This window comes from Nyctibius grandis, chromosome 4 (genome assembly GCF_013368605.1).
Source record: "Nyctibius grandis isolate bNycGra1 chromosome 4, bNycGra1.pri, whole genome shotgun sequence".
Taxonomy (NCBI): Eukaryota; Metazoa; Chordata; class Aves; order Nyctibiiformes; family Nyctibiidae; genus Nyctibius; species Nyctibius grandis.
In genome coordinates, this window is record NC_090661.1 from 79,939,160 (window position 1) to 79,961,943 (window position 22,784).

General features: G+C 36.0%; 1 protein-coding gene across 2 annotated transcripts in view; it reads right to left on the reverse strand.

Moving 5' to 3' along the window:
• Positions 1 to 22,784, reverse strand: part of LRMDA (leucine rich melanocyte differentiation associated) — a 700,798-nt gene that overhangs the window by 299,014 nt on the left and 379,000 nt on the right. For both annotated transcript variants that reach the window (XM_068397342.1, XM_068397341.1), the window contains 3 exons: positions 21,475 to 21,601; positions 10,900 to 11,039; positions 601 to 727 (listed from right to left, as the gene is read on the reverse strand). In XM_068397342.1, the coding sequence (XP_068253443.1) occupies positions 601 to 727; positions 10,900 to 11,039; positions 21,475 to 21,601 (394 nt within the window). The remainder of the gene's footprint in view (positions 1 to 600; positions 728 to 10,899; positions 11,040 to 21,474; positions 21,602 to 22,784) is intronic.

Below are 22,784 nucleotides of genomic sequence, written 5' to 3' on the forward strand. Positions count from 1 at the left end.
TCACATTCTGTTTGCATCAGCAGTATGCAGTATGCCCAGAGTTGATGCAAATGATATCAAAAGCTCAGGTTACTGAAACTGTCTCTCTGATGTCGATGCTTATTAGCAGGACACCACGTTAAGTAACATCATACAAAACCAGAATCAGCTGGTCCACTAAAAGCCAATAAACACCATAGATGTGAGCTCTGCGATAGACATCTGCGTTTAACATACAAGGCAGAGGACAACTTGTCAGAAAAATTGCATTCTTTCACAAAAGGATATCACACAGTTCTTACATATCTTTAGACAGGGCAAAAATACTCTTTTAAGCTCAGTGACACATATTAGTTACTTTGTTATATGAAACAGAGGTTGGAAACCAGACATTTGATAACATAACCACAGTCCATTAACCAGATGTAACAGTAAAGTTTGATATTAAACTACAGGAAAATTACTAAGGCTTTTGTCTCTCACCTGACCACATTTACCAGTCCTTTCATTTGAAAGGTTTTGTCTGTTACTTTAGCGAAAAATGCAGCCAAGCTTTTGGAGTTGTTTTAAAACAGTGTTAATGAATCACATTGCTGTTTCTTTTTCCATTTACTCGCCTACCTTAGCATCCTTTGGCTTCACCACTTTCATGAAGGCACCTCTTACCAAGGCTTCCTCTCTCTCCCTCCTGGTTACTTTCCGAGTATCGAGAAATTTCAGGTTTGTCAATTTGTGCAGGACAAAATATCTGACAGATAGCAAAATGCACAGTTAAAATCCAGTAGTAAGCAAAGACATACAGACTAAATTACTAACAGCAATGAACAGCAACAGCCTTTGTTTCCTCTCTCTGTTCACCTTTTTCATACAATGTAGCTTATGTAAAAAGTTATTATACTTTACTCTCAAATGAAGCTTGTTGATCCATTCAATACTGGATAGACCAAAGAGATAATAAAATTATCACCATGGGCATGTATGTTCTCTATAGGTATTAGTGAGGTATAAGATATACCCAGAAACAGAATAAATTGGAAATTGTTTTGAATTGCCAGTTTGGAAAAAGGACTTTTGAGTGATTCTAAAGATTCCATCCTGTGTTGCAGGAGAAAACCAATCTGAGACATGGAAAACTGCCAGCTATCTTCTCTGAAAGAATTCTCAGAAAACATTCATTTGCCAACACTTCTTTAGATTTTTGTTATATTTTCCTAAAAAAACCCCAATGATCAGCAACATTAGAGACACATGAACAGCAAATCAGGGAGGAGCGTAATTTGTCTTCTACCATACATCCTAAAACACCATCCTTTGTCTTAAAAGGACTGTATGTCAGTGTTCAAAACTCTTAACATTAAAAAAAAAAAAAAAGAATTTGTCAAGAGAAAGCATAGAGAGATATTCCTGGTTTCTGCTTTCCAGCACTACATTTTGACACAGGCATCATTTGGAAGGAGAATTCCAATTTGGTCCTGCCAGAGAGACAAGGTGGCCTTATGGCATATGGATCTCAGCTCAGGATTAAATGCAGAGGCACACAGGGAGAGACTATTTTTATGAAAAATATTTTAAGAATTCAAAGTTCTTGTTAGGATCCAGCAGCACTATATTCTATTTATCCTTTTTACTCAACATACAGTAGCTTTTTAGCCTCAAAAAATACCATTGGATCCTTGCTTGAAGGGGAAGAGAACATGGCAGATCAGAAACAAAAGCACACAACCATGGCAAATCAAAATATCTAACCACCTCAAGTACACATTATTTACATTTAGTCAACCAAACGTGAAGCAGACATTGCAAAGCGAGGAAAGTGCCAGACTTTTCCTGGCAGGGGGTAGAAAGGTGATTGATCATGTTCCCCATTCCTAGCTGCTTTGCATAAAACTTCAGTCAGAGAGACTCCTAATCATACCAAGCCCACCGGCACTGGGAAGAAGAAATTGAAGTAGTAGAAAACTCTGCCTAATGTAACATTTTGAAAAAGAACACCACACAAAAAATGTGTTTTAAAAGGTAAAAGTTATCTTACAATACTGTTCTCAAGACCAGATAAACATGTGAAAAAGACTGTAAGGCTCCCCTTCTACAACCAAGGAAAATTTAGTGCTGCAAAGAAACCTTTCTGTCAAGTACACCTTTCCTCTGAGGCAACAGCCTCGTAAATTGTTAACAAGTGAACTGAAAATGCTCAGTACTGAAACGCTCAGAAAATTTAAATGTGAATCCTCAATCTATGACTTTCAATGATATCAGAAGAAGAAAAAGAGAGAGTCACTTTACAAAACAGAACATGTCCTAAGACTATTTATTAAACAACAGTTACAGATCTAAGAGACTGACACATTCTCGGACTCCTCCCAGCTTTCCTGGCTGCCCTTCCAGTCCTCCCTGGCATTTTACTGGCCCTTATCTTTCAGTGGAGGAGAAGCTATCCATCTTGCATTACTGGCAGAAAAGCTCTGATGACAACAGATTCTTTCAAATGAAGACATGTACAGAAGGAAACAATACGTCAAGAGTGAAGAAGAGTGAAGCTAAAAATGAGTAAAGACACCCACTTTAGTGTAGGGTGAGAAAAGATGAATATTCAGGTGAAGAAAACATCAGTATTAGAAAATCAGCAAATGTTTAATGATGGAATGAAATATGCCATTGAAAAGCAGGCTGCAACAAAAATGACAACAGACTAAGACAGCACTGTCATCTATGCTGACTTTGGATCACAGCCCTAATGTCAGTCTCTCAATCATTTCAAAAGTACTTAAAATTATAATAGCATTCCTTGATACAAATGTATTTTTGTATTTTTAAGCCATCCCGACTGCACTTCAAAAAACAGAAATAGCACCAGTACTTGCCAGCTCCAAAAACAGAACCACGAAACCCTACCTACATAAACTGAACAGCAAACTCCACCACAAGTCACAGGTTTGGGGTTGATTTTTTTGTTTAAACTTACACTCCTTAAGGAGAGCAAATATTAAAAAGTAAGAACCATAAAGGCTATCCCACCAGTAGAACAAAGGTATATGAGTGATTAATTCTTTTAAAAGGTGATTCAAAATACAATCCCATTTATTCATATTTCTTTTACTAAATGTGAGATAAAATAATCTATATTATATGAAAATAATATGACACTTTTTAATTAAATGGCTGAAGAAAAGCATCAGGCTTCCTGGATATATTTTAACTAGAAATATGAAGATGCAGCTTCAATCTAAATGTAACACAAGTTTGCCATAAAAAATACAGGAAAGGATTACCAAAGCCCTGGAATGAACACTTTACAATATCAATTCAACCCTTGTAAATTTAATCCAGGGTTATTTGTTGCACAAAATCTCTTTACTGTGATGTATGACTTAGTTACTAAGGTTATCACAGCAGTATCCTAAAGTTGCATAGTACATAAAACATTTCAGTTAACAATGCAGGGAGGTTAACTCCCACAGATAACCTGCTATCAGAGGGTTAGACCAGATGACATGCCTCTGTCAGCTTTCAGGAGCTATTGATGGTTCAATCAGTTTGTTTTGAAGGTAAAGTACAACAAAAGGGCACTAAACTTATTCAAACTGTCAACAGGGACTATCTGGAATGTTGCTTGCAGGTAAGTAATTTTGGGTGTTTTAAGACTATTATCAAACACCAATGGCTGCAGAAAAAGACAGCTACTAATAACACAGAATGCAGCCATCATAAAATACTTTATGGCAGGTACTAGGATCCATAAATTGCATGACACATTGCACCTGGTTTAGACTTGTAAAATCAGTAGTTAATAGAACACTGTTTAATGAAGAAAGATCCATCTAAATTTTACATTAGAAGTTTAGAAAGGTTTATTTATGGTTAGATGTTGGGAGACCCTGCCCCCTCCTTTTTTTTTTTTATAATTTTGAAACTTAGCACTGCTCCATGTGCTCTGAGACTGTTGTTACTGGGTTTTAACATCTCCGCAGTAGTGTGAAAAAAGGTTATTATCTTCAGTGATGAGGATAAAGGTGAGCTCCAGAGAGAGGGGAAAAAAAAAAACCAGAGACACCAGGAAGGTGCTTAGAGATCCATTTATCACTGCCTGTAAACTCATCTTATAATTCATGATGGATTAAGGAAATGAACTATGTAAGTAAAGTTACATCTTCTTTTGTCCAGAATCATCTCCCCCCCTGCCTTGACTCCCAGTGCCAAGAGTCCCATGAAAATAAGCTAATAACAGATATATACCACACACAAACACGAACACTCAAAAATGGAAAAAAGACCAGAGAATATCACATTTCATGTTATTTCAGTCTCAGTTAAGTGAAAATGACAATAAAGATTAACAATTCATTTACCAATTTTGTAAGTGTTGCACATGATTAGTATTATTTTAAGAGTTTTTACACAGACCTGTCAAGATATTGTAAAAGAGGGACAGGCTTGAGGGGGCATTTGCAAAGGAATGCAGTGAGTTTGGGATTCAGCTGCTATTGACATTGGCAAAATGTCAGTGGGGCAAAGACTTCCTTTGAAGAAACATGTTGGAGTTCAGAAAGGGACAGAACAAAGTCAGCTTTGAGATCAGCTGCTGCTATTTATTAAACAATACATGACTATAGTTTTTATATAACGAAATACTGTCTCTGATACCGACTCACTCTATAGCTTTTAACAAATCACAGACTTGTCATCTTAACTCTACCTTACAAACACAGAAATTAAGACCTATCACTTAGCCTGCAGGTATATTCTGTGCATGTTTCTAGTTCTCTACTGTGTAGCAGTCATTACTTAAAACGTAGTCCTTGGGTTATTCCCTCACCGCCCAAAAATCAGTGATGGTTCACACAATCTTAGGAGAGTTTCACAGATGAAGCAAAAGGGTTCAAAGAGAATATGCAAGTGTTCCTTAAAGGATCACGTAGAAGAAAGGAACAAATCTATTTCAAATGTATGAAAAATTTGTCAGTCCTGATCCAAAACACACAGGTATAAATAACTCCTTATTTTTGTTAAATAGCTACTGTGTAATTTCATACTGATTATTTTTTCAGTAGCTATTTAGGTTCAGGCATAAAAATTCCTTCAGTTTTAATGAGTTTTAGTACACTACTCCTTACTATTATCAAACAGTTCTAGGAAATTTTTATTCTAGAGCTGCAAACACCACAACAAAACAAACAAAAAATCACATAATATCATAGCATCTAAGGGCCTTGATTCATTTATTACCTCCCTTGGAAACGCAGACAAGCTGTAGAACATGGTTAGCCTCCTGATACTGAAAGATAATGGCATCACCCGTGAGCCACAGTATAAGAAAATCTTAAAAGTGGCAATAAATTACTTGGGGAAAGAACGTTCTGGGGTTTTTTTCCTCCTTCTACTACAAGAAAAGTATAGAAAATTTGTATATGTTAGAGTTTCAGAGAAAATAAACTCTTCCACTGAACCTTTAGTGTAAAACTATGGCAAGAACTAGATTCCATATAGTCCCATATTTTGTACTTTTATTAACAAAAACTGGAATATACAACTGTAGTATATACATCAATATTTAAATTTAAAACACAAAATTAATCTGGCACTGAAAAATTGAGAAATATTCACCCAGAAGAATGCAGAAATGTCTACCTTTACCTGTATCATAACTGCAACATGCTCTTTGTTTCAGAAAGTGTTTACTTTCATTTTTCTAGTTTCTGTGCTATTTTATTTCCTTTCTCTGACAATCATAGAACATAAAAATAATATACTTATTTCAAATTTTGAAGGGCTGATTAAGCTCTCAGTTACATTATTGTAAACTAGAAATAATAAATAACCTGAAGCTGGCAAAGTTACGTCACTATTCAAATGGGGAGAGATGAAAACAAAAATCAGAAGGATTGAGCAAACACATTTATGACACTGAACTAGATTATCTCCTGTAATTGTTTCTTCTGCACCACCAAAAATTTTAACACCCTACCCTCACCGTTACCCCACCAAACAGCATATAGCTGGCTGCAAAATTTCCATCTGCAACAAAACTTCCTCAATAGAGTTAAGGAAGCGAGGTCATAAACTTAAACCAACATCTTCCAGAACAGAGGGCACAATGTTAGCATGAGGTATGTTAGAGGATCACATAGCCTCTGTGCAACCTTGGCACTGCTTGGTGATGACTATGTAATTCTGAGGGGCTCTCAAGTCATTCAGAAATCCAGACCGCCTCCTAATACTTTAATATCCTCTGCCTTACTTCAGTGTAGCAAACAACTCTATGAATCAGAAATATATCTCTCTATACATGTAAAAATAATTATAGTTATGTCTTGACTTACTGTGTTAGTATGGACAAATTGGGGTATTATGGACTTCAATTTATTTGGCTGAAAAAATCCATTATAATAGCCCTTGCTCATAAATCCTTACAGTAGCTAATCTCAGATGGAAGTCATGTGGCTATTTGATGTCTGTCAAATACAGGTTTTTCTTTTCCAGGTACTGTACAAATGACAAGGCCTCATGCAAACAGTGAAGTAGCACAGATTCATAGATTATACAAATGTAAGGGAATACCTTGATCATCTCATTAAGTACATAAAAAAGATTTACAGAAGTACCACTGACTTCAATCCCTCCTGCTAAAAGAGACCCTCAACAGTAAATTCACTGATATTGACCAAGTCTATTAGAGCATTATTTTCATTACTGAGGACTTCTAGTCTCCTACTGCTTCTAGAATATGTATTTATATTACCATACAAATTCAATAACAAGACTATTTAAAATAGATTAGTAGTTTCTGTCTCATTTAAAAAAAAAAAAACACTAAACCAAAAGAAAACCACAATAAAACAAAACTAAACTGCAAGGAAACTGAAAATGCTATAAAAGGACCCAGCATTTCACAGAATCAAATATGTGGGATGGGAACAGCTGATTTAGCTTGAAAAGCTAATCCATACAAAATGCATGCACTTCCTTTCTTGCTGTTATATCTTAAGAGGACTTCATAAGGTTATCATCATTTGTTCCCCCTGCCAAAGATAGCATATCTAGTATATGTACTTTTAAGCTAATTTAAAATAAACTCAGGCATTTGTTTCCACTTGTCCTTGTTTCCATGTCAACAGCACTTAATGAATGCATCATTCCAGGAAATGTCAATAAGGAGCAAAGAAGAATGAACAAGCACTGAAAACTTCACACATGGCACACATCCTTCACAATCACATCACTTTAATGAAAACAGGTGAGGTCACCTGCAGCACTCACAAATGCTTTGTAATACATTCTGACCCAGATGATTTTTCACAGTTCAGTAACACCACGTTTGAAGTTTTCACTGCAAACAATACACCCACAGGACTGACCAAGTGCGGGCACAAGAAAAGCAACCAGCAATTACTGTGTTGACTTCTGTTACTTTGATCTCCGGGTCATGACCTTTGCTTTCATGCAATCTTCAAAGTAGAGATTGTAGAATAGGTTATTTTAGAGGACACACTGTTTTGCAAGCTATTTTTCTGTGTTTCTTGCTTCCTGCTTGAGCCAAAAGCTTTTAAAACTTTCCTATCACCATTATATTTTAGATATCCTGCCTTCTCTTGCCCTCATCCCCTAAGATATCCCTTTACAAAATATCACCTCCCAAATATGGAAAGCTTAAAAAATAAGATAAAAAGTAAGAACTTACAGCACTTTTTTTTTTTTAAAAACAGAACGAAACTAAAGCCATTTTACAATGATGGAAAAAAGCATGAGTTTTTAAGATGAACCAAACAAGTTTGCTTATAAAAATACTGCAGAAAGGAACTTTCCATTTTCTTTTCCTGTCCAAGCAAAAATTCCAATAACAAACATAGAAATGTTTTCATCAATTTGTTCTCCTACACATTTGAAAGGTAAGGAGGAATAACAGTTTTTCTTTTTCTTGAAAAATAAATCCTATTTAAATGTTACTATGTTTCTTGAAAAAAAAAATAACTACTTTGAGAAAAAGTCACAATAATGTTTTTGTACAAAACCTATTTTTAATGAAAAACTAGGGAAAAGTTTTAGCATTGAAATTGATGGAAATGGTATACCACTGGATTACCTGATGAAACAGATTGTAACTTCTTGACAAAAAGCATAGTTTTATACATTGAGCAAGTATTTATGATAAAACCTAATTATTTTTAAAAGATGTAATATTTCTTTTTATCTCTGTTACTAATATCACAGTAAAGCACTGGACCTTGAGATTTAAAAAATTTGATTGTCCACATTTTTTTAAGGTTGAGATTTTGGGGGTTTTACAGATCTTTTCAGTTTGTTGGAATGAGAAGATTAAGTAAATCTTTCATTTCTAGCACCTTTCTTTTTCTGGTTGAGGAATTAAATAGCCTGAACTCTAATTGAACTCAGTAGGAATGAAATTAAAGCTCAATGAAAAATGAAGCTGTGGTTTCAATGGTCACCACAAAAATTTACAAAAAGAAGTTCCTATTCAGAACAAAATAAAACTAGTTAAAGATAAAGCAAAACATTTACATAATTCAGGTTCACTGAAATGCAGTCTTTTGATGCTTTCTGTGTGACAAATTACCCTCAAAAAAAATAAAAAACAGCTCAAAATGGCCATTTCAAATGTTTGCTTTTGAGATTTGAAGCAACACATTCAATAAAATACAAATACCTTCTCACTCAGGAGACCTTGCTGCTATTAAATCTGCAAGATAAACCTGTACGTTTGGGGCAAGAAAAAAGTTGTGTCCAAGATGCTCCAGAACATGTATTCAAAACACTAAATTAGCTATTCAGAGTAAAATTAGCAGAGTACTTTTAATTAGTTCCACCATGTAGGTGAATATATTCCCCTAAAGATAAACAGATAGACAGATGGATGGATGCTTGCTTGCTTTTAGTTTTTGAGTCTAATGTTGTCTGGCAAACACATTTCATATAATGTAACAAATAATTACAGAAAAGGATCAGGAAGCTTTCATTATAGCTGCAGAACCATAAATCATTCAACCAATTAGATGTCCGTTCTTATTTCTTAAAAGAGCTTTAATTAACCTAGTTTATATGGAAAAAAATATCCAGGTTTTTGAAAAATTGAGGAAAAAGGAAATAGAAGCAATGCTGCAGTTTCCAGCAGATGCATAAATACAATCACTTCACACTTTGACATGGTAGTTTCCCATGATGTGACCTAAAACTACCTTGACCTCCCTGAAATCAACATTTTTGCATTGAAATGAAACAACAGACACATTTGTTTTGATGTATGGCTACGTGACATATTATAAATATTACATCACATAACCACAGAGGATGTCAATCAATAAAGAATTTTTTCAGACAGCACTAAATGAACCATGGGTTCTTGCCTCTGAATGGCTCCTTTAACGTCCTACTTTTGCTTAAATGATTAATAGGAGACATATTGTCAGAAAACATACTTAAAGTGAAAAACAGTAAACTGTAGAAATATCATTCATTTTTTAAGCAATTCTCTAGTGCAAATGGCACATAAATTTACATAGAGACAGCACTACTAGACTCTCGTAAGCTGGATAGTAGGCATACCTTCCACTTAAGTGTGAAAGCAATGGGAAAATATTTTATTAAATCTAGGCTGCTCTACATGGTGAAAACAAAAATGCTGCAGTTAAGCTGTATTCAAAAGTTGAATAGTTAGAAGGTGAAAGTCTTCAAGCTAATGATAACCAAGAAATCCTTCTCAAAAATTTGGAACAAAGAAAAAAATATATGCACACCCTGGACAGCTGTGCTGCTGTTTCAACCTACAGCATTTATGAGCAATAAACTGGTGCATCTAATTCATGCCACTTCCCAATAAACCTGCTTTTAGTCTCTACCACTTTGTATTGTTTTATACTAACTCCGACAGCAGCGTTTGGATTACATGAAGATAAAATCAGGGGTTTATTATGTAACTCTGAATACTGCAGGTGATCTGCTAATAAAAAGTAAGTTCAGGCTTTGCAACGTTGGCAGCATGACCAGTGCTGCTTGGTTCTGACTTGCCTCAGACAGCCATTTTCAGCAGATACGAAAAATGCCAGCACACAAAGACGGAAATCTTGTGTCAGATGTGAGAAAGGAAAAAGAAATCTAATGCTTTTTCTTTTTTTAATAATCAATGTCTCACTTGCCTAAAGGTTATAGCTATGAAAATTATGTCACTTCAGCAGACGTTCCGTAAGTTTAGAATCTATACTCATAATCATCATCAGTCACAAGTATTTTTAGTTTTTAGAAAATAACCCTTATAATTTTTAGCAACATTCCAGTTGGATCAGTTGGACATATAGTATTTTATCAGGCTTCCATATTAATTTATAGATGACGTTTTGTGCAATCTAGCTTATTAAAATTACATTATAGAGGTCGTTTGGGTTTTTTTATTTGAATCTAAACACTAACTGCTCTGAGTAAAACAGCATAATATAGGAGTCCTTTCTTCTGTGTTCTTTAATAGTGCCTTGATAACTATAGTAGAAGAAATTCATCACCATAATTGAATGTTAGCAGAAGACAATACAACCGGCTATCTGAGTGTAGTGATTTTTTTTTTTATTGACTGTCAATCTTAGTGTATGTAAATGTCGCCTCACCTTGACCTTAAAGAAGGAAAGGCAGTAAGTAGGCACATCTGAGCACCGACATTCAGGAAATCCTGTGCACACCTGCTCAACTCAAACATGTGCTGTGCAGCACTGAAGTATTTCTTGAAATAGGGTTCCTGAGCGTGATCCCACTGAAATGGGGTTACTCGAATTCCCAGGTGTTTCATGACAGGACACACACAACGCTTTCAGAATAGAGTAGATGTCTGTTTGAGACTCTGAGTTGGTTTTAGTTCAGTATTTTTCCACTAATAAAATAAAACTGACATACCTTATCATGTCTACAAGTGAAAACACTAACCTGTACCTCTGGTAGTCATCTTCATCCTTTTCTTTGCAGACCAGTTCATTTGGGCAGGCCATGTTTCCAAGCAAACTGAGGTACTGTAGTGAGGGCACAACTTCAGCCAAATGGTCCAAAAGGCTTTCCAATTCTGTTATGTGTCAAAGGTTGTGGGTTAAGGATTCAATTACGTTAATGAAAAAAGCATTTAGAGTTGCATCACTGCTGATACAAACATACATTTCAATAACTGGCAATCAAATTTAGTATGACATTCAGGAAAATGTCACATTAATTGTTCCAAGGGCAAACAGGGATAAACTTCAGTCAGTTTTTTGGCACGGAATGAAAGAATTTGGCTGTTTTGTCATTCTTTTCTCCTCCTTTCTTTCCTAGGTGGTTCACTACAAAACATTAAAACTTTGACAAAATGATGAATGCTGTGTGGTAAAATGGCTAGCAACTGCTGGAGCCATGAAACTTTTCCAGCATGGAAACAAACAGTTAGTTTCACAGCACATTCATCACTAATATATTCAGTCCACTGGAAAATGAGTTTGTTTTTTTTTTTTAAAAAAAAAAAAAAAAAAAAAAACGAAAAAAATGCAAAACACAACAACCCACTTTCACTCCCAGCATATAAATGCTTTGAATGTCACAGCAACACATTCGTAATTACTCAATTAGTATATGTGAATTAATTCTTCACTAAGTGCAGCTTAAAGACTTCAGTGTTATAAGTACTTTGTATATGAAGCTTTACGGTCCTGTAAAGCATAAAATTTTTAATTAAAATAGCCTTATATTTTGGTGTTCATGAGGCTTTTTAACTTAACTATATCCCTCAGAACACAAATAATGATGATACACCTTCGACATTGTAAACTATATTAAAACAAACAATCAACAAAGGTTAAACTATCTTTTAACCACTGCAATATTGGAAATCACAGCTAAGATTTAAGCATAACAACAATATTGAACCATTTGCACCCTGTTGATAGATCAAATAAAGCAAATTATCTTGTTATAGTGTGACAGTCTCTAAGACCTCAACTACACATTCTCATTTACTTTAATTTACATGCAAAGAAAAAGGCGTGATTCTCAAAAAAGATGCCATGTGTATGCGTGTAAAAAGTTTTCAATGTTTAAAAATTGACTGACTTTGACAATAGTAATAATTATTCAAAACCATTAAAGGGCATTTCATTGCTCTGTTTTTATCCACTCCTGCTGTTAGAGACCACAACTATTGTTTTTAATCCTCAGTTCACTTGTGTTGCTATTATTTATACTTGATTTATGTGTTTCTGTTATCTTTGTTCTTTTTAGCTGATGGAATTTACTTTATTTCTTCACCTCAATATCTTAAGGGCAACAGAAGCAATACAGACTGGAAAGAGCAGCTTCATTGTTAAAAATGTGGTCTTCCTTTTCTAAGCCTGAAATTTTATTTTATTTCCAAACACACAAGAAGATCATGCTGACAATTACTAATTTTAAAGTATTAAAATCAATGTATCTACACTCATAGTTAACATTCTGTCCCATAAAGTCTGAGGAATCTTACTCAAATATTTTGCACCAGTGAGAAAAATGAGGGGTTTAAATTAGTTCTATGAATTTATTAAAAAGGTAAAAATGCTAACTTTTGATTTGGTAAAGCCACACGATGGAATGCTACATACCAGTAAGTAATCAACCAGACCCTAATAAATATTGTCTTTTTGTAGCCCCATATGATATAAATCTTTGTTAGCCAGGATGAACACCCAGTGAAAATTTGGTGCTAATTCTCATCTTCTCCTATCTGGACCTCAAGCTCATACATAAACTTTTGCCATGGCTCTTTCAGAAGTATGTGACTGGGATGGGAAGGTCACAAACTGTTTTTCCACACGTATTCAAGTGAAAAGTTTTTTTTAAAATTTCCTAAGACTGTTAGAGAAGTGCTTCTCCCCAGCCAGGAGAAACACTGAATTTCTTGCAGGATTGCCTACGTTGCAAAAAGCTTCCCTGAGAGAAACAGTTTATTATTACAAAAGACAGTTATTTCCATAACAGCAATCACACACTGGGGGTTAGCTATTGCAAGGCTTAGATTGTATCTGGCCATTCCCTATTGAAAGGAAAAAAAAACCCATCCCATACTTTTTGCTTCTTCTATGGAGTAAATATGCAGAATTTCTACTTTTCAACTCAGCAGAGCTTTTTCTGGGGTAGAAGCGTTTCTCCCCAACAATTTACTGAATGTGGAGTATGACGTATTCGAACTCCCATCTGATCATGCAGACGTAGGGGCATATACCAAAATGTATTTAGATATGTAATGCTGAAGAGCACTGTCAGCTTAGATTTGCAAAAAGACTATGCATCAAAGTCCTACGAAAAGCAAAAGGGAGAAACATCAAATTCATTAAGTGTTTTGGGTAAATAACAGTAGTTGATAATCTGCATCTCAAAAATCTAAATCTCCCCAAATTTGGAAATTAGTGTCTAGATTCTAGTATCTCATACCTAAACCCTGAGTGTTGATTTTAGATGCAGGAACACGCCCCTAAAAATTATCTCTGGCAAGGATGACCAGGAATCACACACAGACCTCTTACCATGCAGTTCTGTGTGGGACTCCCCAGATCTTTACTCATCTCCCTCTACTGAAATAGATATTTAGCATCCCAGCATTATTTCAACTTCAGTTGCAACAGAAACAGAAACATGTGCACAGGAAAAATGCCAGGAACTGGACATAATCACCTCAAAAGTAGGTGGTCACTAATTCACAGAAAAGTTGCATCTTTGCAGGCTTGGACAGCCCAAAAATAACAGGACAACAGCAACACTTGAGAAAAAAAACACCTGTGGCTTATGATAGTCAATTTTTTTTTGTGCCAGAATCAGCAGTTATATCAAATAAAATAATAAAAATTTCTGTTCTTTAGGACTTTAACTACCTTTTCTCATCCCTCTTAAAAACAAAACAAAATGTATGGTACAGATTATTTTTCCAAGAAGCCCCACCCACTTGCCATCACAGTTATTCTTTACAAAGCATGTAGGAAAAAATAAATGATATCCTGTTCAAATTCTCATGATTAGGTGTTTCACAGAGATGAGTCATAAGTCATGGTGCACTTCTAGTGTGCTGTTTAGTTAATTAGCACGTCATATACTTATTTTAATCACAATACTGGAACTATATGATGCCACAAAAAGTGTAAAGTCTTTCTAAAACAATGCTAGGAAAATACAGAGGGAGAAAATCAAAAGCAAGTCTGAAATTTTATTGCCAGCTTCCTTTTTATGGTTTATTGTTGCAGCCTAAGGAGTGCCATATTGGTGCAATTAGAGCCAAAGAGCTGCAAAATCCTGCTGTGCCATTACTAAGACCAATTTCAGCGCCATTCTCTCCAAAAAGGACAGCCACAATTAAATCCATGGACAGTGCTAGTGAAAACTCATTTATTTATTTAAAGGCCTGTGACAACAGCCCTGAAGTGATCTTTCTGAAGTCAGTGTCACTGGTCACCAGGTGAATATGTAACAGTGATGCGAATACTTACACTATAGTCTATTGTTTGAAAATTGAAGTGTCACTGTTACAATTGAAGTGCCTTAGCGTAGCGATCCATCTCCTAATTCAAGTGTCATCATTACCAATCTATTAACATCTCTCTTCCTAACAGACGTTGACTAAAATAATAATTTGTAACAATAAACATTTTAAACTCTTCAGCTCTTTAGCTCACAAGCTAAAACATTAATTCTCAGCAATTATACAACAGTGGTCCCGTCCAAAAACACAACCTGGCCTCCATGAATTAACAGAAAAGTACTAGACATACTTTAAAATTTCATCTTCATCAAAAGACTATACTGACGTCTTGCACTATTTCTAGTTTTAAATTAGGGAAAAATTTACAAGAGCTGGGTATCTCTCATACTCAGATTAACTTTTTTAAGCCTCTTCATTATGTTACACATATGTGTACCACATGTGCCTATTTACAGTAGACTGTTCACAGCATACATATGTACAAGCATACACAACCATGTCCTCATATTTTCTGTTCAGAAAAACAAATGCTACCAGCAACACTGAGACATTAGCAATAGAATTACTTGGAAAATATAGTACTATGGTGGGTCCAGTTAAGCTGCAAAGCAATAAAATTTTTTGCAAGTTTTAGGCAACCAAAATATCCTACAAATAAGTATGCTCTGACTTGTCTATTTTCATTCACTGTTTGGTACCAAATACCATAGTATTTGAGGTTCTCCAGAAGGCAAAAAGAACAAGCAAAATCCCAAAGCAAATGATGCATCTCCCTTCTCTGGCTAAGAATTAACTGTCTATGCAAGCTCATAACATTTTTGTTCTTTTGTTTTGTAGAAAATTCTGTAGCCTGGATTAAAATTCTAGTGCTAGTCAGGACTATGGCCCCTTACAAACCCTTCAAAGATTACTTCCACAGTATTCAAGACTACTCCCAAGGGAGGATTGGTATGACTCAAAGTTAAATAGTCCCCTGGGAATATAACATTTCAACAGAGTTAAAGTTGTAAACTCTGAGTGGATAGTATAATGCCACTTCGCTTAGTCAGCTTTAGGAAAACCTCACAAGCAGGGACAGCCATTTTGATGCTAAGCTATGTCTTATGACAGACAGCATAGTAAAAAGACCATTCTGTTATACTTGTGAGAGGTTGTGTGGATTCACACAAACTACTGGATGTCTCGCGTGTTCCACTGTTCCAGACCTCTGTATTCTCAAGAGTCTCTTTAGCTGTATCGTCTCACTAGTCCCTCCAGCATATTTCCAGGGCACAGACACTGCATGAATCCTTTATAGAGAGTAATAAAAGGGTCCAGCTGCTTTAAGTACTGAGGACTGATGCTGGTCATCCCCAAACTCCATACTGTTTCCTCTTACCAATATTCTTGGTATAACAATATTCATGGTTGTTATCCATGGAAAACTGCTGGTCAAACCTATGCAGAAACACAACCTTTGCTAACAGTTTCTAAATGAAATTATTCTATTAACTCTATACAAATGCTATGCTAACGTAACGTATAACTGTCCAAACAAACCTATACATATTTCCTATCTCACTACTCAATTTTTTTTTTGCATAGAGTTTGAAGTATGCAAGAGAATCTGGGATTTCTTTCTGTAATCTTTTTCTCTGCCAGCAGTTCTTTTTACTAGTCACACACTCAAATACGTTGACTTTATAAGAAAAGTAACCACTCTTGTTCTCTCTCTCAGTGTTTTCCAAGTTGCTCCATCATTTTCTCTCAAAAAGTTTGTGCTTACTCTTTTCAAATTTTTAGCCATCCCACTTCCCCAAAAGAGTTGCAGGAGAGCTATTCATGTTAATGACCTGCTGTGATTACAGCTTTTGGAAGTTCTTGGAAGCAAAGAGACAAAGTAAAGAGCAATCAGCTTTACATTCAAAATATTTTTGAAATACGTACATAGAGAATATCAGAAATATCCCACAGAACTCCAGACCGCCACATAGAAAGACCCAAAACTGTCATTCAAAAGTCTTCTGCCAACTAACTATCTGTCATGCAGGTGCTGCAATCAACATAACATTAAAACAGCTGGATAGAACTTCTACCACAGTCATAAATGAGCAAGGTACCTATATTAATTCCCATTTGAAACATTTGCTTCAATTAAATTTATCACAAACACGATGTAGCAACCACAAGTTATTCCACAGGCAAAGAGTCTTGAAGCAGAAGTTACCAATTCTCCTCTGAATGCAGTGTGAAAAGATCTTTGCCACCTGAACGCTTTTCCATTAGAATGTGCTAGGTCTTCAAGGTTGGATAAACACAGAAATAGCTTGCAATATGCAAGTATACATCTTCCTCTTCTCTATGTGCAATAGGATGTCACGCACAGCCATTTGTATGCCATGTTCAGGCCTGAACCCTATCTGGTAGGGAGATAGGGCCTTGAGATAAGGCCTTGTTCGCTGACTTTTGCTCAAGAAAAAAAAAGGCGTGGCACAGGTAGTAATTAACTAAGTCCATACATCTCATGGAGAGCTTCCTGCATACTGAATACTTGGAAAAAAAAAACCCTATTCTGCCTACTGGAGCAGCATTAGTTTTCTCTGTGTAGCTGGAGCTGCCAGTGCTTTTAAGGGTATTTCAGAAAGCACATGGTTCCAAAGCTGCAGATTTGAAGACCAGGTTTCAATGTTGTTAGGCATAAAAAAGTGAGAAAAAGGAGAAATGTTTCTATTCCTGCTATCAAATTACATTTCTGGTTCTCTAGAGAGGTCCATCCTGAAAGCATGTCCTTTCTTTCAAGGACATGTTTTTTGTTTGGATTTTTTTTTTAAACACTATTCTGCTCAAATGTTGCTCAAGGTTCCCAAGGCAACACAATCAAAAATAAAGCCGCAGCTCGCCATTTTTTTTAAATTTCTGACATCTGGAGTTGAACTGGTCCAAGCACTGCTGTACAACAAGATAAGGAATAACCTGGACTGAAAGCTATCTCCTTCTTCCATAGATGTTTGGCATTAGGCATTCACATTACTTAATTTTTACTTCAGATACACTTTTTTCTAGAAGAAAGATTTTTGGCTCATCAGGTACTGTGGTTCTCTAACAAGCCACACTCAGATTTAGCCAAATCCATAACTGTGGCATGAAGATCTCAGAAGTATATGCAGGAAGACTGCTGTACCATTTCATCTTAGATCTTTGTTTAGTGGGGACAGGGATCTGTGCATAACAGGAGACAATTTATGTCTTTAACATATTCATTCAATCTAAACATCAAGTCCTAAACACTTAATGAGATTCTGGTCAGACTGGGACTTGTAGGTCTTCAAGCACTTCAAGACAATGTAGGAACAAGCACAAAGGCAAAACAAATTACAAACTACAGTTTGGGGTTTAAACAAACCTGTAACTGCTAGGCATTATGATGAGATCTCTGTGAAGACAGATTATACCAGAAGTACTTATCGGTACCTTCAGTTGAGGTACTCTATCCATGCTGTTTTCAAAGACTCAAGAACATATAATTCTTAGATCTGAACCACACTGATAACGCCTCTTGCCACAAGTAATTCATATACAATTATGGGCATTCTGCCCAGCTCTAGATTTCCCACTCTGAGGTGTGAAATGTTTTGGTTTTCCTCTAAACCATTCAAGACCTAGACCTAGATTACATGTCTGCATTCTACATCTACATTCAACACCTTTATATAGAATGTATATTAAATGGACGACCAGCTCACTGGACTAAGAAATAGGGCTTTTACTTAAGAATCACAGATCTGGTTCATTATCACTTGTCTATTTTGAAATGAGGCAGTGAACACCATCTAATTTTCAGCATGCAGGTATATATATTTCACAGACTATCACTGCTGCCCTTTTGAGTAGCTTTAACAAATACTAAAAAGACTGAAATGAAAAGGGAATTGAAATGTCTATACTATATAGTTACAGTCCCACTGTAACACCAGCCGTGATCAGCACAGTGAAAAGCCGTGAAACACCCTCACCCTGCTATAACACACACAGAGGAATAAATGTATTTACAAGTTTCCTGACTGATTCTTAGTATCTAGTGAACATACTTAAAAGGAAAAATGAGGCTTCCCATTACAAGCATAGGTGACTGCAGTCATGAGTCCTCCTCCAAAACCAACTTTTTACCTACCACCCATCCATCTTAGTCTGTACTGCTTTCTGCCATCCATTGTGTCTGACAAAACAACTAAGATGATGTTTCCCAAAGTAAATCAGACTTTTGTAAAAACAAAAATACCATACACATGAAAAAAGCACATGAAAAAAGCATTAGAGACGTGTAATCCAACACTGTGCAATGTTGATAACTATCTAACTATCGTTTACGTATTTCAGCAATATAGGTGCCATTTAAAAATATTTTTAACAGATTACACATTACAGAAAAGTTGAGGTATAACACTAGGAAACTGTTTTTAAAACATTAATATTTAAATTTGCTTCTTCCACTTCTAGTAGAAAAGCTGGGAGTGGCCTAACTGAAACTGAAATACACAATCACTACTTGAAGAAAAAAATACTAGATGATTCTTCTAAGTATTTATGTGATTTAGAGATAAGCTTTCACATTTGTACAGTGTATCCAGATATTATGTTAGGAAGGGCCAAATGTTATTTACACATACAATGCCACACAATAAGTGAACCATGTAAAAGGAGTAGAAAGCTCTTATCAGAACTATCAAAACAGGATCTGGATCAAAACGATGCCAAAATAAAAGGAGAGAAATAGCAAAGAGTACTGTAATATTAAGAGATAGCCAGGAAAGCTCTCATGAGAGTTTCAAAGTTTACATGTTATTCCAGTTTTCACATCGGTCATTTTGGCTTTTTGTTTGTTTTCATCTCTCTCTCTCCATATGTATATATTTGTGTATACATGCTAATATACCACCAACTGAAGTTTTATTTCAGATCAGTATTCTTTGCTCACTTGTATCACACACTAAACAATCTTTCCTGTAATATAGTTCATTGTTCCATTAAATGTATATTTTCATTTGAACATTTTCAAAAGAATTCTATAGAGAAATCACTCATTAAAAGAAGTGATACAAGTTGAAAAGGGACCTTTTTCAAATATGGTATCCACATTGAAGAGAGGAATCTGGAAGGTCTCCGTGCTTCTGAAGACTGCTGTATCTTCCCTACAAGAGATTGCTACTTCCTAGGGCTCAAAATGTTAATGATAGACAGCTGTTATTTTTTCTTCTCTGGGCAGTTTGTATACATTAGGTGTTTTACAAGCATTTCTGCAATTCCTCTATTAAATTATTGGCAGCACACTACAAAATGTACACATTATTTCTATAACCTGAGTAACTCAATACTCTCAAAGCTCTAACTTCAAAGTTTTGAGATTGAATTAAAAAAATCCCAGGATAGATCAAATCCTTCTTATCATGTTATCATTGACTTTGAGAGCTTACTCACTTGACAATAGTATTTTCAGTATCTCTGTGAGACCAGCAGAAACTCTTTAAAGAATACTACTGACAGGATAATTTTTTTCCCTCTGATTTTGTTCACTGAGTTCTTATTCAATACGTCTGCCCTCCTTTTGGTAAGTGCAAAGCTCCTCCTTGACACCTCCCCAAAGGACAAACATACTCACATGCTTTTGGGTCTTATGGCCAAATTTACATTTCATGCTTTGTAGAAGGGGATATGCTGCACTAGACATACCAACACCCATAGCATCAGCAAAAAGGTTCTTGTACATTCTTCATCAAAGCATGCCCAGTTCAGATTTTACCATGGCAGCAAACAATAAAACCAGTTACTCAAATCCAACCCACAGAATCCTGGCATTAACCAGAAATCTAGCCAAATACCTAGTACAGTAATGACCGTTACTGCTTAAGAGACAGAGCAGTCTTGGCAAATTTCCAGGGCCCCAAGAATAAAAGTTACTCTGTTGATTTTAATTTATTTATAGAGTCAAAAAATAAGTGCAGAAATCGTAGAATTTGTAGTTATTTTTATTCTCCTCAGTAGGAGGATTTTGCTTTAGTAGGAGGCAAATTGCTCTCTGTTTACATTGTCTGTAATAAAAGCCTGCAGTTGAGCAGCCTTGTCCTCACACTGCAATTACACGGACAGGGCTTTCATGGTCTGTGCTCTAAGACTCTGCAGGCCTCAGTTGGCCTTTTGACCACAATTTGATCACCCTTCGCTTTTGTAAAACCATGTATTACGCATCTTCAAATCTCCAGAAGTGTCAAAGTATGGGAAAGTTATTTAATAATCAAGTCCATGCCCAGCCCTTGCAGATAATTAGCTTTTACAGACCATTATCTGTAAGCCTACATACCAGGGGCTCTAATTCAGCAGAGTATTCAGGCAACTGCTGAAATATTTATTCTGAATAAACTAACTTCAGGCATACAGAGAAGTGACTGAGTGGTTATGAATGTACTTAACTATCTATCTAAATACTTTAATGCATTAAGACCTTGATTTGGACGTATTTTATATTAATTTATACAGAGTTGGAACACTGAGAATGCAGTGACTTGCTTTTACAGCTGTGGTTGCACAGCAGCTACCACACTGTGCATATCACCACCTTCATTAAAAAAGGAAAGGTATTACATTTTGGGGGTGGTTTTTTTTTTTTACTTTATTTTACTTTAATGTTTTAGGAGCTATTACAACACTTAATAGCGTTTCACTGCACTCTCTATTCCACTAGAGGTCAGCCTGCAACAGAACCCCAAGCAAACACAGGAACTGCTGCACACTGGAAGCACTGACATTATTTTCTTTCTCTATTTTATCCATTAGAAAGATTTCTTCAGAGCCATAACTTAGATCTCTCACTAAAATGGAGCAACAGGAAGATATAATGGTGCATTTCATTTATGAATGACCTATAATAAATTACTATGAAGTATTCCAGGTGTCAAACGAGAGAATGCTTTGTCTGAACATGAACTATATTTCACGTACTTTAATTTGGCTGACACATAAAACTCATTTGACATTTTGCAGGTATTTCTTTGAAAGGATATTTGGTTCTTGTTGAGCGTTAAGGTATGGAGGTGGGGTAACCTAGGTAACAGAAGGTCATTTCCGAGTAGATTGTTGTCCAAGATCAGCTCTTCCAAGTAACTGAATGTTTTCAGTCCTTCTAGTGACCTGCAAACGACAAAGGCAACAGGAAAAATGATACTTCACTAAATCAGAGAGGCCATTATGAGCTGAAATAAATATTTTAACCTTCCCTTTCAGGAGTGGGAATAGTTTTGGTTTGGGCCTGTCAGAAGAGTGAATGACAAGCATTAGTGGCAAGGGGAGTGCTGGCACTGCAACACATCCTTCACATGCTGGCAGGATGAAGGATGGGGGTCACTTAGTGAGTAGCCAGGATCCAAAACAAAAGGCTCCAGATATGGGGCCTGCAGGATGAATTTGTCAATGTCTTGTGCCTTCAGGCACCCAGCCTCGCCTGACCCTAACCTCCATTCCCAAGATAAATAACTCTGTCACAGTTCACCTTCACTCCCTGGACACAAATTTAAGTTGTCATCCATCATTTCTGCCAAGAAATATCATACCCTGCTAACAATAATAAATACAACTTCAAGTATAATTTCTTAGCAGTTACCTTACATGCAATAATAGGAAATGGAGAAGAGATTTTTTTTTTTTCCTTTTTATTAACCACTTAATTTGCTTCTTGAGCCCCTGCAAACAAAATAAAATGTTCTCTACAAAATAAAATGCAGAATTACTCCAGCCAGAGAAGGCATTTGCTTTCTTTTCGGGACTTACTGTCCCACTGTCAAGCCACAGGTCAGACTGCAGAGAGCACCTTTAAAAAAGGAGCATTTCACAACATAGAAGTGCAGATGATGGCTTGTAAATAAACAAGATTCTGGATGTATTCGTTCCTCTGATAGAAACATACAGGGAAAAACCTAAAAACACTTTGGTACCTTGTTAAGGCATCTATTTCAAACTTGATTCTTAATGCTTGCACATTCCAACAGGAAAAAAACAACCCCACACATTAATCAACTAAGACACATGGTATACGGAGCATACACACAGACATGCATTCACAGCTCATTCACCTACCAGACACCTAAAGATATGCTGAGACTGCATGACTTGACAGCTGATCTACTATGCCTACCAGTGGGAAGATCATCACTATCTCCTGGCTGTTTTATAAATGGTGATGAATAAGGGAGATGCAGTCTATACTATTTATTCAGTTTCCAATGACATTTATACTGAGGGGATTTCCTCACCCTCGCCCTAGTTTTTGGCAAAGATCAAGATACAGCCAAGGTCCCTGTTAGAGTTCTACAGGCAC